General features: G+C 41.8%; 1 protein-coding gene across 1 annotated transcript in view; it reads left to right on the plus strand.

Moving 5' to 3' along the window:
* The window catches only part of LOC311226726 (pregnancy zone protein-like), a gene marked incomplete at both ends in the record, with an annotated part of 79,230 nt that overhangs the window by 37,948 nt on the left and 26,995 nt on the right, over positions 1-14,287 (plus strand). Inside the window, 5 exons of the mRNA XM_084312136.1 lie at positions 2,610-2,835; positions 3,362-3,488; positions 6,923-7,044; positions 8,903-8,954; positions 10,514-10,597. Of these exons, the coding sequence (XP_084168262.1) occupies positions 2,610-2,835; positions 3,362-3,488; positions 6,923-7,044; positions 8,903-8,954; positions 10,514-10,597 (611 nt within the window). The remainder of the gene's footprint in view (positions 1-2,609; positions 2,836-3,361; positions 3,489-6,922; positions 7,045-8,902; positions 8,955-10,513; positions 10,598-14,287) is intronic.

Genomic DNA, 14,287 nt, shown 5'->3' on the forward strand with positions numbered 1-14,287 from the left:
AAAATGGATAAATGGACTTGAAACTTCACTGAGAGCGAGTCCTCCGTGATCAATCTCGCTCTCAGAGTCTCAGTGAAGTTTCAACGGAGATCATCTATTCTAACCAACAAATTGAAGCTAGAAAGCATTTCATTGTGACCAATCTTATTTGGAAATATGACACACAAAATAATAGTATTTTGCTTTTTATTTTAAACAATATTTAATCACGTTTGGAGGTGGGTGTTCTGCGTCTGCCCCCCCCCCCCCCCGTGCCAAACAAGCAGGCCAACTGCGCTCTAAAGGGCTCTTGTTCGCGCGTGAGCCCGTTATAATTGCACTCCTGGTGGGTCGTTCGTTGGGTTGGTCAGAATCATTAACTATGGCTTCAGTGGATAACCCCGATCACCTGCATTTAAGCAATATTTTAATTACAGATATCCCAGTAATAACATTACAATTTAATTCAATACAATGCGTGCCTTCCTCCCGGTCACCAGCAATGACATGCATCAGCCAAATGCGCATCGCAACATTGAATCCCTTTCTATTCACATAACTGAGTTTGTGATGGAGCTTTGACGGCTACATGGGTGGTACAGTAACAATCTATTGCTTGATCCATCTCCAATATATCACGATGGACCGTGCCGGTGGCCAAAGACCCGAGGGTGGAGAGGACTTGAATGTGCATGGGGATGGCATTTGTGCGTTTTGTTCCACACTCCAATTTGGATCCCAAATTGCGGTACAAATCAAGGAGAATGTGTCTCGGGTAGCGGTTAATATTATGTTCTCTCTGCAAATAGACTGCCCTATCTGCTATCTCTGAAAACAGCTCCCCGCAGAGCGCTGTCAGCGCACCCTGTAGTATTCCGATAATGCTGTATAGATAAACCATGCTGCATTCATTCGGAAAGAAAGACTTATTCCAAATGCTATTTATAGGGTTTGACAATAATTACACTACTGTCGCTATTTTACAATTACTGTAACTATAATGAATTATGGGTCATACAGAACACATCAGTGTTGAAACTAATGCATGAAAGTCCGTCTAATGGTGCAGTTTTTCTTCAGAGTTTTATGAATGTTGGCACTTGGCAGGGCATTCCACATTACAGTAGCCGAGTAAAGAAATGCGTCTTTCCCCATGCATGTCCTGACTCTCGGCAGGGACAGGTCAGTGGGGCTCCCTCTTGTGGCGTGTTTGTGGACATCTCCTACTTTATTAAAATAATTTACTAGGTACTTGGGGACCATTTCTTTCAGTACTTTAAAAACCAGTAGCATTTTAAGCTGGTGTACCCTTTCCTCAACCCTGAGCCATCCCAGACTGTTAAAGTGGGCTGGCGTTAGGTGAGTCCTAAAGTGAAGGTTGTGCAGGAGTCTCACTAGTTTGTTTTGGGAGGTCTGGAGCTTTGTGTTCATGTGTTTGGAGATGTTGCTGTACCATGAAGTACAAGCGTAGTCACAGTGACACTGAGTGAGGCTCCAGCTGGGGTCCTCAGAGCGGTCCTATATATAAAAGAGGAAATTCTAAAAATGTGGCTTTTTGATTAACCTTAGTAATCACTTTTTGTGCCTTTTTTTTGTTAGAAAGTTTGTTATTTTAAATAAAGCCCAGGTAGGTGACCTCCTCTTTATCCTCAATAATGTTATCACCTACTCTAATTTTAAAACCCTGGGATTTCTTTAGGTTGGCGTTTGACCCAAAGAGTATGGCCTCTGTTTTTCCCAGATGTAGAGACAATTTATTGTCACTGAGCCAAGAGCAGATCTTTTTCATTTCACTGCTCAGGACACTTTCCACTTTAGACTTATCCCTGTCTGAGACCAGGAGTGCCGAGTCGTCAGCAAACAGGAACAGGATGCAATCGCATGCCGATTTCATATCATTGATGTATATTAAAGACAGTTGAGGCCCCAAAATGCTTCCCTGGGGGACCCCACATGTCACTGGAAGGGACGAGGACATGGTGCCATTGATGTCTACCACCTGTTCTCTTCCCTCCAGGTAGGACTTGACCCATTTCGCTGACATGCTATCAAAGCCTATCGCTCTTTTGCAGGTCCAACATGACCATCCCACAGTAGTTCCCCTTGTCCATCTCACGTTTTATATAATCTGTCAGGTACAGTAAACGGGTGTCAGTGGAGTGTGATTTTCTGAAACCTTTGGAACTGGTACAGTAGTCTTATGTTCAGTCAGGTAGTTGTCTATCTGCTCATATACCAGCCTCTCAATTACCTTTGATATGGAACATAGGACAGAAACAGGGCGGTAGTTACCTGGATCCAGTTTGCTTCCTTTTTTAAATAGTGGGGTTACCCTAGCAAGCTTGAGGTCTTGCGTGATGTGACCCTGGTTGATGGAGAGGTTGGTGATATGGGCTACAATGGGAGTTATGATGGAAGCAGAGTCTCTAAGAAATCTGGTGGGAATATTGTCATGGCCTGTGGCTTTTGTTGGCTGCAGCTTTTTCATAACCTCTTCAGTAGTTACTTCAGTCAATTTAAAATCATTTTCATGTACACATAGTTCCTTATAAAAGGCCTGGATGTGCTGTATGCCATATTGATACACAGTGATGTAATTGTGCCGTTGGACTGTCTTTCTGTCTGTCCAGAGCATCAGGTGTGAAGGACGTGTCCCTCACTGTCCCCGACACCATCACCACCTGGGAGACGGAAGCTTTCTGTTTGTCCTCTCAAGGCTTTGGCCTGGCTCCTTCCAAAGAGCTCACAGTCTTCCAGCCCTTCTTCCTGGAGCTCAGCCTGCCCTACTCCATCATCCGGGGAGAGCACTTTGAGCTGAAGGCAACCGTCTTCAACTACCTGTCCAGCTGCATCATGGTATACAGACGCTGAGCTCGAATGTGATCAATCCGCTATAGGGGTGTGAAGGTACACATATCCGTACTGAACTGTTTCAGTGTGTACCGTACCGAACGGCTGTGTAGTGTACCGAACGAATACAACGGTATGTTAACCACTAACGACCGCCCACCGGGGGCTGTTTTTTTCACAATCTAATATAATTATTATTATTTTTAACTTTTTTTTTTACAAGTCGATTATGAAATTCAATATAGAATATTTGTTGACAGCCCTACAAATACAATTAGTTACTGCACACTACATCACCCCTGAGTGGACCATGGAAAGACAAACTTTCCCCCACTGTACCGAAAACCCGTACCGAACCTTGACTTCAAAACCGAGGTACGTTCCGAACCGTGGTTTTTGTGTACCGTTACACCCCTAATCCGCTATGATTGTGTATTCCTTGGCTGTTATTCATACAGGAACCACAGAGATAATGAATAATTCATCAGGTATGTGCTCGTGTCCATAATGTATTTTCACACCTTTATGACAGGTCACTGTGACCCCGACTCCATCCTTAGACTACACTCTCACAGCGCTCTCTGGTGACCAGTACTCAGCCTGTCTGTGTGCCAATGGACGTAGGACCCTCAGTTGGACCATGGCGCCCACTGTGCTGGGTGAGTCACCAGCACTGAACCCATTATGAATGCTGCCAGTGAACAGTGGTGGAAGAAGTACACAGTTCCTTTTACTTAAGTTAAAGTAGAAATACCCAGATAAAATAACAGTTAAAATTAAATAAAATAGCAAGTCCTCCATTCAAATTCTAAAAGTAGAGACGTATTTGCTATTGAATGTACTTAAGTATCTAATGTAAAAGTACATATTCTAAATTATGTGACTGTATTCAGTGCTTAGGAGCATTCAAGCCTCGATCCATTGACCTCTAAATGTTATGTTAAAGTGGTATGTGGTCCAGTTATGCTGCTCTGATTAAAGGTGATGTTAAAGTGGTATGTGGTCCAATTATGCTGCTCTGATTAAAGGTTATGTTAAAGTGGTACGTGGTCCAGTTATGCTGCTCTGATTAAAGGTTGTTAAAGTGGTATGTGGTCCAGTTATGCTGCTCTGATTAAATGTTATGTTAAAGTGGTATGTGGTCCAGTTATGCTGCTCTGATTAAAGGTTATGTTAAAGTGGTATGTGGTCCAGCTATGCTGCTCTGATTAAAGGTTATGTTAAAGTGGTATGTGGTCCAGTTATGCTGCTCTGATTTAACTCTTGAAGTTGACAGACTTCAAATGTGAAAGTTTATAATCTTCATACATTTATATTTTTCATCAACGTAACTAGTAACTGATGGGTTCAGATAAATGTAGTGGTAAGTACAGTAAAAAGTACAATATTTCCTTTGAAATATAGTGGAGTAAAAGTTCCCTAAACTGAAAATACTCATGTCAAGCACAAATAGCTTGAATTTGTACTTAAGTACCGTACTTGAGTAAAAATTAGTGCTGTCGAGACTTCCGGTTTGAGATGTTCGGGTAGGCGGCCATTGTAAAGAGCTCCCGATCAAAGAACAAGGAAAAAGGAAGTTAAAATATCTAAAACAAAATAAAAAGTGACAATTCAAGGATATAAGAGAAAAGGAAGGATGAACACAAGAAAAAGCGAAAGAAAGGCGACCCCAGAAGAAGTACAAACACCGGAGGAAAGTTATCGACACGAGGAGGTGACGCAGGAGGTAATTCAAGCTAGCATGACGCAGGGCGACAGAGGTACCCACTTGGAGCTACAAGCTAGCATACAGACTAGCATCCAAGCTAACATGCAGAATATCCAGAACAATATCGACAGACTCGGGGAAGAATTAAAGAAGGGTCAGGACAAGAAAAAGCATTTGACAGTGTAAGCTGGATATTTCTATATAAAGTATTGGAGAAATTTGGATTAGACAAAAACGCTATGAAAACAATTAGGGCATTATATAGAGAACCAACGGCAAGGATTAAGGTAAATGGCAGTCTGACGGACAGGCTTAAACTAGAGAGAGCTACCAGACAGGGTTGTTGTCTTTCGCCGACGCTCTTTGATGTATTCATCGAACCACTGGCTCAACTAATTAGACAGACCAAAGACATCAAAGGGGTGGAGATAAGGGGAACAGAACATACATTGGGATTGTTCACAGACGACGTGATAGTATATATGAGACAACTAGACACAAGCTTTCTGACACTGATGGATTTACTGACAGAATATGGATATTACTCAGGGTATAGACTCAACGTGATGAAGACACAGACTTTAGCACTGAACTACACTCCAACGATAGAGATCAAAGAAAAATACAAAATTGGACATGGACAGGATCAAGTACTTAGGGGTGAACATTACAAGAGGGGTGGAGGGGTTATACGAGGCAAACTATATACAGATTAATCAGAAAATCAAGAGAGACCTAGAAAGATGGACAGTAATGCCCCTAGATTTCAGCAATTATTAAGATGAACATATTACCAAGGTTATTATACCTATTTCAGTCTTTACCTATATTAATACCACAAAAACAATTCAGGGAATGGGATAGACAGACATCAAGATTCGGCAATGGAGATAACGGCAATATGTACAATGATAGGAGGGGAGATGCAGACTCTACAAAAATTGAAAAATATTCGGACTAGAGAATAGAGACCACTTTAGATATTTACAGATTAGAGATTACTATAACAGAATAAGGTAATTAAGATAATGGTAAAATCATATGAAGGATGGAAGGGGAGGATTATATCAGCACTATATCAGGCAATAATGGACAGTAAGGAAATGACAACCTTGTATATAAAAGAAAAGTGTGAGAAAGAATTAGAAATAGAGATAACAGAGGAGGAATGGTATAACACATGTAAGATACAACAATCAACCACAGGATCAAGGATATGGAGGGAGTTTGGGTGGAAAAACATAATTGGATTCTTTATAACACCAGAAATACAGGGCAATTACATGCCAACACAAAAGCCATGTTGGAGAAAATGTGGGCAAAAAGTAGTGAACCACACACATATTCTGGGAATGTCAGAAAATAAGAAATTATTGGGAAGAGATAGGGGAGATAATAAATGAAATAGTAGGATATGAAATACCCCAGACAGGTCTAGTACTATGTCACAGAAAGACATTCAGGGAGAAGACGAATATTTGATTAAGATACTATTAGTAGCAACCAGGAAAGCACTGACTAAGCTGTAGTACAGGGTAGAAGCACCGACGAAGGAACAATGGACAGAGATAATAGAGGGGATACAGGAAATGGAGAGAATCACGTATATGCTGAGGCTGCAAGAGGAGAAATTTGAGTCAAAATGGGAAAAGTGGGAGGAATATAGGAAGAAAAGGAACAACATCACAGAAGCATGAAAAGGAAACAAGAAAATAAATGGAAATGTAAATAAACGATGTAAAAATAGAATGGACCGAAGGACCCATGTCACCCTTTTTTCTTTTCACATTTTTGTCTATTTGTTTTTTATTTTTTTATTTTTTTTATATGTCTTTATAGTTTTGTATGTTGAAGTGTATTGTCTATGTTGTTTCAAAACTGAAAATAAAAATAATTAGTGCTGTCAATATATTAAAGAAAATTAGCTAATTAATCTCTCAATTTTCTGTAATTAATCTAGATTAAAAATAGCATTTTTCTACTTAAAACCGAAGCTTGTAACAGATTTTACTTGAGTAAAATCATGGAATGAATGTAAAATCAACACAAAGAAAGTATATTTAGATTCAAAGACTATTTTAATAGCTTTCTTTGAATACAGTTTCTCTCCTGTGAAATACAAATGTTCAACAAAACCATCAACATTGACTCAGCTAGACCTTTTTCTTATATCCGCGGCACTAACAGAAATAAAAACAACCCAGACCTATGTTAAAGTGCAGATTGGTTTAGACTAGAGGACGATAATGTCTTGTATGAACTACCAGTAATATAAATCATAAGCATTAACTTTGACAGCCCTAGTAAAAATACTTACCTTCCACCACTGCCAGTGAATGATGACGTGTCATAACGTGATGCACTTTGTCCGTTATCTTCTAACAGGGGTTGTGAACGTGACGGTGACTGCTGAGGCTGTGGCGTCACACGCTTCATGTGACAATGAGATTGTGAACGTACCAGAGAGGGGTCGCATCGACGTGGTCACACGCTCTCTGGTGGTGAAGGTGAGGTACTAATACCAATACAACATCAAGAACCAGGGATTCCTGGTCAGGCTGGACCCATCTGACCTAACTGAGCGAACTCTAACCCTAACCAAGTGGCCTACATTTCAACCTGTATCTGTCCTATTCAGTCGCGGACTGGGACCATAATTCCTACCGGGAATTTGACTCAGGCAGGCCAGGGCCATACCCATACTTTAACTTCTAGAGCGGTCTTCCATAGAGCATCTTTAACCTCTAGAGCAGTCTTCCATAGAGCATCTTTAACTTCTAGAGCGGTCTTCCATAGAGCATCTTTAACTTCTAGAGCGGTCTTCCATAGAGCATCTTTAACCTCTAGAGCAGTCTTCCATAGAGCATATTTAACTTCTAGAGCGGTCTTCCATAGAGCATCTTTAACTTCTAGAGCGGTCTTCCATAGAGCATCTTTAACTTCTAGAGCAGTCTTCCATAGAGCATCTTTAACTTCTAGAGCAGTCTTCCATAGAGCATCTTTAACTTCTAGAGCGGTCTTCCATAGAGCATCTTTAACTTCTAGAGCAGTCTTCCATAGAGCATCTTTAACTTCTAGAGCGGTCTTCCATAGAGCATCTTTAACTTCTAGAGCAGTCTTCCATAGAGCATCTTTAACTTCTAGAGCAGTCTTCCATAGAGCATCTTTAACTTCTAGAGCAGTCTTCCATAGAGCATCTTTAACTTCTAGAGCAGTCTTCCATAGAGCATCTTTAACTTCTAGAGCAGTCTTCCATAGAGCATCTTTAACTTCTAGAGCAGTCTTCCATAGAGCATCTTTAACTTCTAGAGCGGTCTTCCATAGAGCATCTTTAACTTCTAGAGCGGTCTTCCATAGAGCATCTTTAACTTCTAGAGCAGTCTTCCATAGAGCATCTTTAACTTCTAGAGCGGTCTTCCATAGAGCATCTTTAACTTCTAGAGCGGTCTTCCATAGAGCATCTTTAACTTCTAGAGCGGTCTTCCATAGAGCATCTTTAACTTCTAGAGCGGTCTTCCATAGAGCATCTTTAACTTCTAGAGCAGTCTTCCATAGAGCATCTTTAACTTCTAGAGCGGTCTTCCATAGAGCAACTTTAACTTCTAGAGCGGTCTTCCATAGAGCATCTTTAACTTCTAGAGCAGTCTTCCATAGAGCATCTTTAACTTCTAGAGCAGTCTTCCATAGAGCATCTTTAACTTCTAGAGAAGTCTTCCATAGAGCATCTTTAACTTCTAGAGCAGTCTTCCATAGAGCATCTTTAACTTATAGAGCAGTCTTCCATAGAGCATCTTTAACTTCTAGAGCGGTCTTCCATAGAGCATCTTTAACTTCTAGAGCGGTCTTCCATAGAGCATCTTTAACTTCTAGAGCGGTCTTCCATAGAGCATCTTTAACTTCTAGAGCGGTCTTCCATAGAGCATCTTTAACTTCTAGAACGGTCTTCCATAGAGAATCTTTAACTTCTAGAGCGGTCTTCCATAGAGCATCTTTAACTTCTAGAGCGGTCTTCCATAGAGCATCTTTAACCTCTAGAGCAGTCTTCCATAGAGCATCTTTAACTTCTAGAGCAGTCTTCCATAGAGCATCTTTAACTTCTAGAGCAGTCTTCCATAGAGCATCTTTAACTTCTAGAGCAGTCTTCCATAGAGCATCTTTAACTTCTAGAGCAGTCTTCCATAGAGCATCTTTAACTTCTAGAGCGGTCTTCCATAGAGCATCTTTAACTTCTAGAGCAGTCTTCCATAGAGCATCTTTAACTTCTAGAGCGGTCTTCCATAGAGCATCTTTAACTTTGACTGGTTAAACAGGAAGATAAATGATTTCTTCCTCAGGCACCTAACCCTAACCCTAACCCTTCCTCAGGCAGAGGGAACTGAGCAGACCGACACCTACACCTGGCTCCTGTGTCCAAAAGGTCAGTACTGATTAAACCTCCAATGCACACATGGCACTAAAGTGCATCCTTTATGTAGCGCTGACTTCCTATCTGACCATGTTTAATTGTTGTTTAAGAGTTGAGATGTCTTAGTTTTTTGTATCTCTGGTCAGGTATAGACCGCCTCAGAAGAATTAAATTGCTAAGGGAACAGCTTGGGCCCAAGTTTACTTCCTGTCAGTTATTGTATTGGCAAACATTGCATTGGTATTGTAAGGTGTTTGGTATTGTAAGGTGGTATTGTAAGGTGCTTGGTATTGTAAGGTGCTTGGTATTGTAAGGTGGTATTGTAAGGTGCTTGGTATTGTAAGGTGCTTGGTATTGTAAGGTGGTATTGTAAGGTGCTTGGTATTGTAAGGTGCTTGGTACAATACCATGCACCTTACAAGGTGCTTGGTATTGTAAGGTGGTATTGTAAGGTGCTTGGTATTGTAAGGTGGTATTGTAAGGTGCTTGGTATTGTAAGGTGCTTGGTATTGTAAGGTGGTATTGTAACGTGCTTGGTATTGTAAGGTGCTTGGTACAATACCATGCACCTTGTAAGGTGCTTGGTATTGTAAGGTGGTATTGTAAGGTGCTTGGTATTGTAAGGTGCTTGGTATTGTAAGGTGGTATTGTAAGGTGGTATTGTAAGGTGCTTGGTATTGTAAGGTGGTATTGTAAGGTGGTATTGTAAGGTGCTTGGTATTGTAAGGTGGTATTGTAAGGTGGTATTGTAAGGTGCTTGGTATTGTAAGGTGGTATTGTAAGGTGCGTGGTATTGTAAGGTGGTATTGTAAGGTGGTATTGTAAGGTGGTATTGTAAGGTGGTAGTGTAAGGTGGTATTGTAAGGTGGTATTGTAAGGTGCTTGGTATTGTAAGGTGCGTGGTATTGTAAGGTGGTAATGTAAGGTGGTATTGTAAGGTGGTATTGTAAGGTGGTATTGTAAGGTGCGTGGTATTGTAAGGTGGTATTGTAAGGTGGTATTGTAAGGTGCTTGGTATTGTAAGGTGGTATTGTAAGGTGGTATTTTAAGGTGCTTGGTATTGTAAGGTGGTATTGTAAGGTGGTATTGTAAGGTGCTTGGTATTGTAAGGTGCGTGGTATTGTAAGGTGGTATTGTAAGGTGGTATTGTAAGGTGGTATTGTAAGGTGCGTGGTATTGTAAGGTGGCATTGTAAGGTGCGTGGTATTGTAAGGTGGTATTGTAAGGTGGTATTGTAAGGTGCTTGGTATTGTAAGGTGGTATTGTACGGTGGTATTGTAAGGTGCTTGGTATTGTAAGGTGGTATTGTAAGGTGGTATTGTAAGGTGGTATTGTAAGGTGCTTGGTATTGTAAGGTGGTATTGTAAGGTGGTATTGTAAGGTGCGTGGTATTGTAAGGTGGTATTGTAAGGTGGTATTGTAAGGTGGTATTGTAAGGTGGTATTGTAAGGTGGTAGTGTAAGGTGGTAGTGTAAGGTGGTATTGTAAGGTGGTATTGTAAGGTGGTAAAGCGTCCACCCAGTTTCATTCTGTCTCAGTAGTCGTGGCCATATTTTGTTTTCTGTATTCAGGAGAGACTTTGAAGGAGGACATGGAGCTGCAACTCCCTGAAGATGTGATCGATGGGTCTGACAGAGCATCAATATCAGTCCTGGGTAATGTATTGATCGATGGGTCTGACAGAGCATCAATATCAGTCCTGGGTAATGTATTGATCGATGGATCTGCCAGAGCTTCAATATCAGTCCTGGGTAATGTATTGATCGATGGGTCTGCCAGAGCTTCACTATCAGTCCTGGGAAATGTATTGATCGATGGGTCTGCCAGAGCTTCAATATCAGTCATGGGTAATGTATTGATCGATGGGTCTGCCAGAGCTTCAATATCAGTCCTGGGTAATGTATTGATCGATGGGTCTGCCAGAGCTTTACTATCAGTCCTGGGTAATGTATTGATTTATGGGTAAATTGATGTATTGATGGTAGTTCTGAAAATAATAAGTTCAGAGGTTTAATTCCTTCAAAATGTCTACTTATACTGTGAGTTACTTGCTTTAAAAATAATTCTAACTGTTGGTTAGGTTAGATGGTTAGTGTTAGATAGATAGATCCCTCCAGAACCTGGATGGTTAGGGTTAGATAGATGGATCCCTCCAGAACCTGGATGGGTAGGGTTAGATAGATGGATCTCTCCAGAACCTGGATGGTTAGGGTTAGATAGATGGATCTCTCCAGAACCTGGATGGTTAGGGTTAGATAGATGGATCTCTCCAGAACCTGGATGGTTAGGGTTAGATAGATGGATCCCTCCAGAACCTGGATGGTTAGGGTTAGATAGATGGATCTCTCCAGAACCTGGATGGTTAGGGTTAGATAGATGGATCTATACAGAACCTGGATGGTTAGGGTTAGATAGATGGATCTATACAGAACCTGGATGGTTAGGGTTAGATAGATGGATCTCTCCAGAACCTGGATGGTTAGGGTTAGATAGATGGATCTATACAGAACCTGGATGGTTAGGGTTAGATAGATAGATCCCTCCAGAACCTGGATGGTTAGGGTTAGATAGATGGATCTCTCCAGAACCTGGATGGTTAGGGTTAGATAGATAGATCCCTCCAGAACCTGGATGGGTAGGGTTAGATAGATGGATCTCTCCAGAACCTGGATGGTTAGGGTTAGATAGATGGATCTCTCCAGAACCTGGATGGTTAGGGTTAGATAGATAGATCTCTCCAGAACCTGGATGGTTAGGGTTAGATAGATGGATCTCTCCAGAACCTGGATGGTTAGGGTTAGATAGATAGATCTCTCCAGAACCTGGATGGTTAGGGTTAGATAGATGGATCCCTCCAGAACCTGGATGGTTAGGGTTAGATAGATGGATCTCTCCAGAACCTGGATGGTTAGGGTTAGATAGATGGATCTATACAGAACCTGGATGGTTAGGGTTAGATAGATGGATCTCTCCAGAACCTGGATGGTTAGGGTTAGATAGATGGATCTATACAGAACCTGGATGGTTAGGGTTAGATAGATAGATCCCTCCAGAACCTGGATGGTTAGGGTTAGATAGATGGATCTCTCCAGAACCTGGATGGTTAGGGTTAGATAGATAGATCTCTCCAGAACCTGGATGGTTAGGGTTAGATAGATGGATCTCTCCAGAACCTGGATGGTTAGGGTTAGATAGATAGATCCCTCCAGAACCTGGATGGGTAGGGTTAGATAGATGGATCTCTCCAGAACCTGGATGGTTAGGGTTAGATAGATGGATCTCTCCAGAACCTGGATGGTTAGGGTTAGATAGATAGATCTCTCCAGAACCTGGATGGTTAGGGTTAGATAGATGGATCTCTCCAGAACCTGGATGGTTAGGGTTAGATAGATGTCTCCCTCCAGAACCTGGATGGTTAGGGTTAGATAGATGGATCTCTCCAGAACCTGGGTGGTTAGGGTTAGATAGATGGATCTCTCCAGAACCTGGATGGTTAGGGTTAGATAGATGGATCCCTCCAGAACCTGGATGGTTAGGGTTAGATAGATGGATCTCTCCAGAACCTGGATGGTTAGGGTTAGATAGATGGATCTATACAGAACCTGGATGGTTAGGTTTAGATAGATGGATCTCTCCAGAACCTGGATGGTTAGGGTTAGATAGATGGATCTATACAGAACCTGGATGGTTAGGGTTAGATAGATGGATCTATACAGAACCTGGATGGTTAGGGTTAGATAGATGGATCTATACAGAACCTGGATGGTTAGGGTTAGATAGATAGATCCCTCCAGAACCTGGATGGGTAGGGTTAGATAGATGGATCTATACAGAACCTGGATGGTTAGTGTTAGATAGATGGATCTATACAGAACCTGGATGGTTAGTGTTAGATAGATGGATCTATACAGAACCTGGATGGTTAGTGTTGGATAGATAGATCCCTCCAGAACCTGGATGGTTAGGGTTAGATAGATGGATCCCTCCAGAACCTGGATGGTTAGGGTTAGATAGATGGATCTCTCCAGAACCTGGATGGTTAGGGTTAGATAGATGGATCTCTCCAGAACCTGGATGGTTAGGGTTAGATAGATGGATCTCTCCAGAACCTGGATGGTTAGGGTTAGATAGATAGATCTCTCCAGAACCTGGATGGTTAGGGTTAGATAGATGGATCTCTCCAGAACCTGGATGGTTAGGGTTAGATAGATGGATCTCTCCAGAACCTGGATGGTTAGGGTTAGATAGATGGATCCCTCCAGAACCTGGATGGTTAGGGTTAGATAGATGGATCTCTCCAGAACCTGGATGGTTAGGGTTAGATAGATGGATCTCTCCAGAACCTGGATGGTTAGGGTTAGATAGATGGATCCCTCCAGAACCTGGATGGTTAGGGTTAGATAGATGGATCTCTCCAGAACCTGGATGGTTAGGGTTAGATAGATGGATCTATACAGAACCTGGATGGTTAGGGTTAGATAGATGGATCTCTCCAGAACCTGGATGGTTAGTGTTAGATAGATGGATCTCTCCAGAACCTGGATGGTTAGGGTTAGATAGATGGATCTATACAGAACCTGGATGGTTAGGGTTAGATAGATGGATCTATACAGAACCTGGATGGTTAGGGTTAGATAGATGGATCTATACAGAACCTGGATGGTTAGTGTTGGATAGATAGATCCCTCCAGAACCTGGATGGTTAGGGTTAGATAGATGGATCCCTCCAGAACCTGGATGGTTAGGGTTAGATAGATGGATCTCTCCAGAACCTGGATGGTTAGGGTTAGATAGATAGATCTCTCCAGAACCTGGATGGTTAGGGTTAGATAGATGGATCCCTCCAGAACCTGGATGGTTAGGGTTAGATAGATAGATCTCTCCAGAATCTGGATGGTTAGGGTTAGATAGATGGATCCCTCCAGAACCTGGATGGTTAGGGTTAGATAGATGGATCTCTCCAGAACCTGGATGGTTAGGGTTAGATAGATGGATCTATACAGAACCTGGATGGTTAGGGTTAGATAGATGGATCTCTCCAGAACCTGGATGGTTAGGGTTAGATAGATGGATCTATACAGAACCTGGATGGTTAGGGTTAGATAGATAGATCCCTCCAGAACCTGGATGGTTAGGGTTAGATAGATGGATCTCTCCAGAACCTGGATGGTTAGGGTTAGATAGATAGATCTCTCCAGAACCTGGATGGTTAGGGTTAGATAGATGGATCTCTCCAGAACCTGGATGGTTAGGGTTAGATAGATAGATCCCTCCAGAACCTGGATGGGTAGGGTTAGATAGATGGATCTCTCCAGAACCTGGATGGTTAGGGTTAGATAGATGGA

The sequence above is a fragment of the Notolepis coatsorum genome, assembly GCF_963971535.1.
Source record: "Notolepis coatsorum genome assembly, chromosome: 1".
Classification (NCBI taxonomy): domain Eukaryota; kingdom Metazoa; phylum Chordata; class Actinopteri; order Aulopiformes; family Paralepididae; genus Notolepis; species Notolepis coatsorum.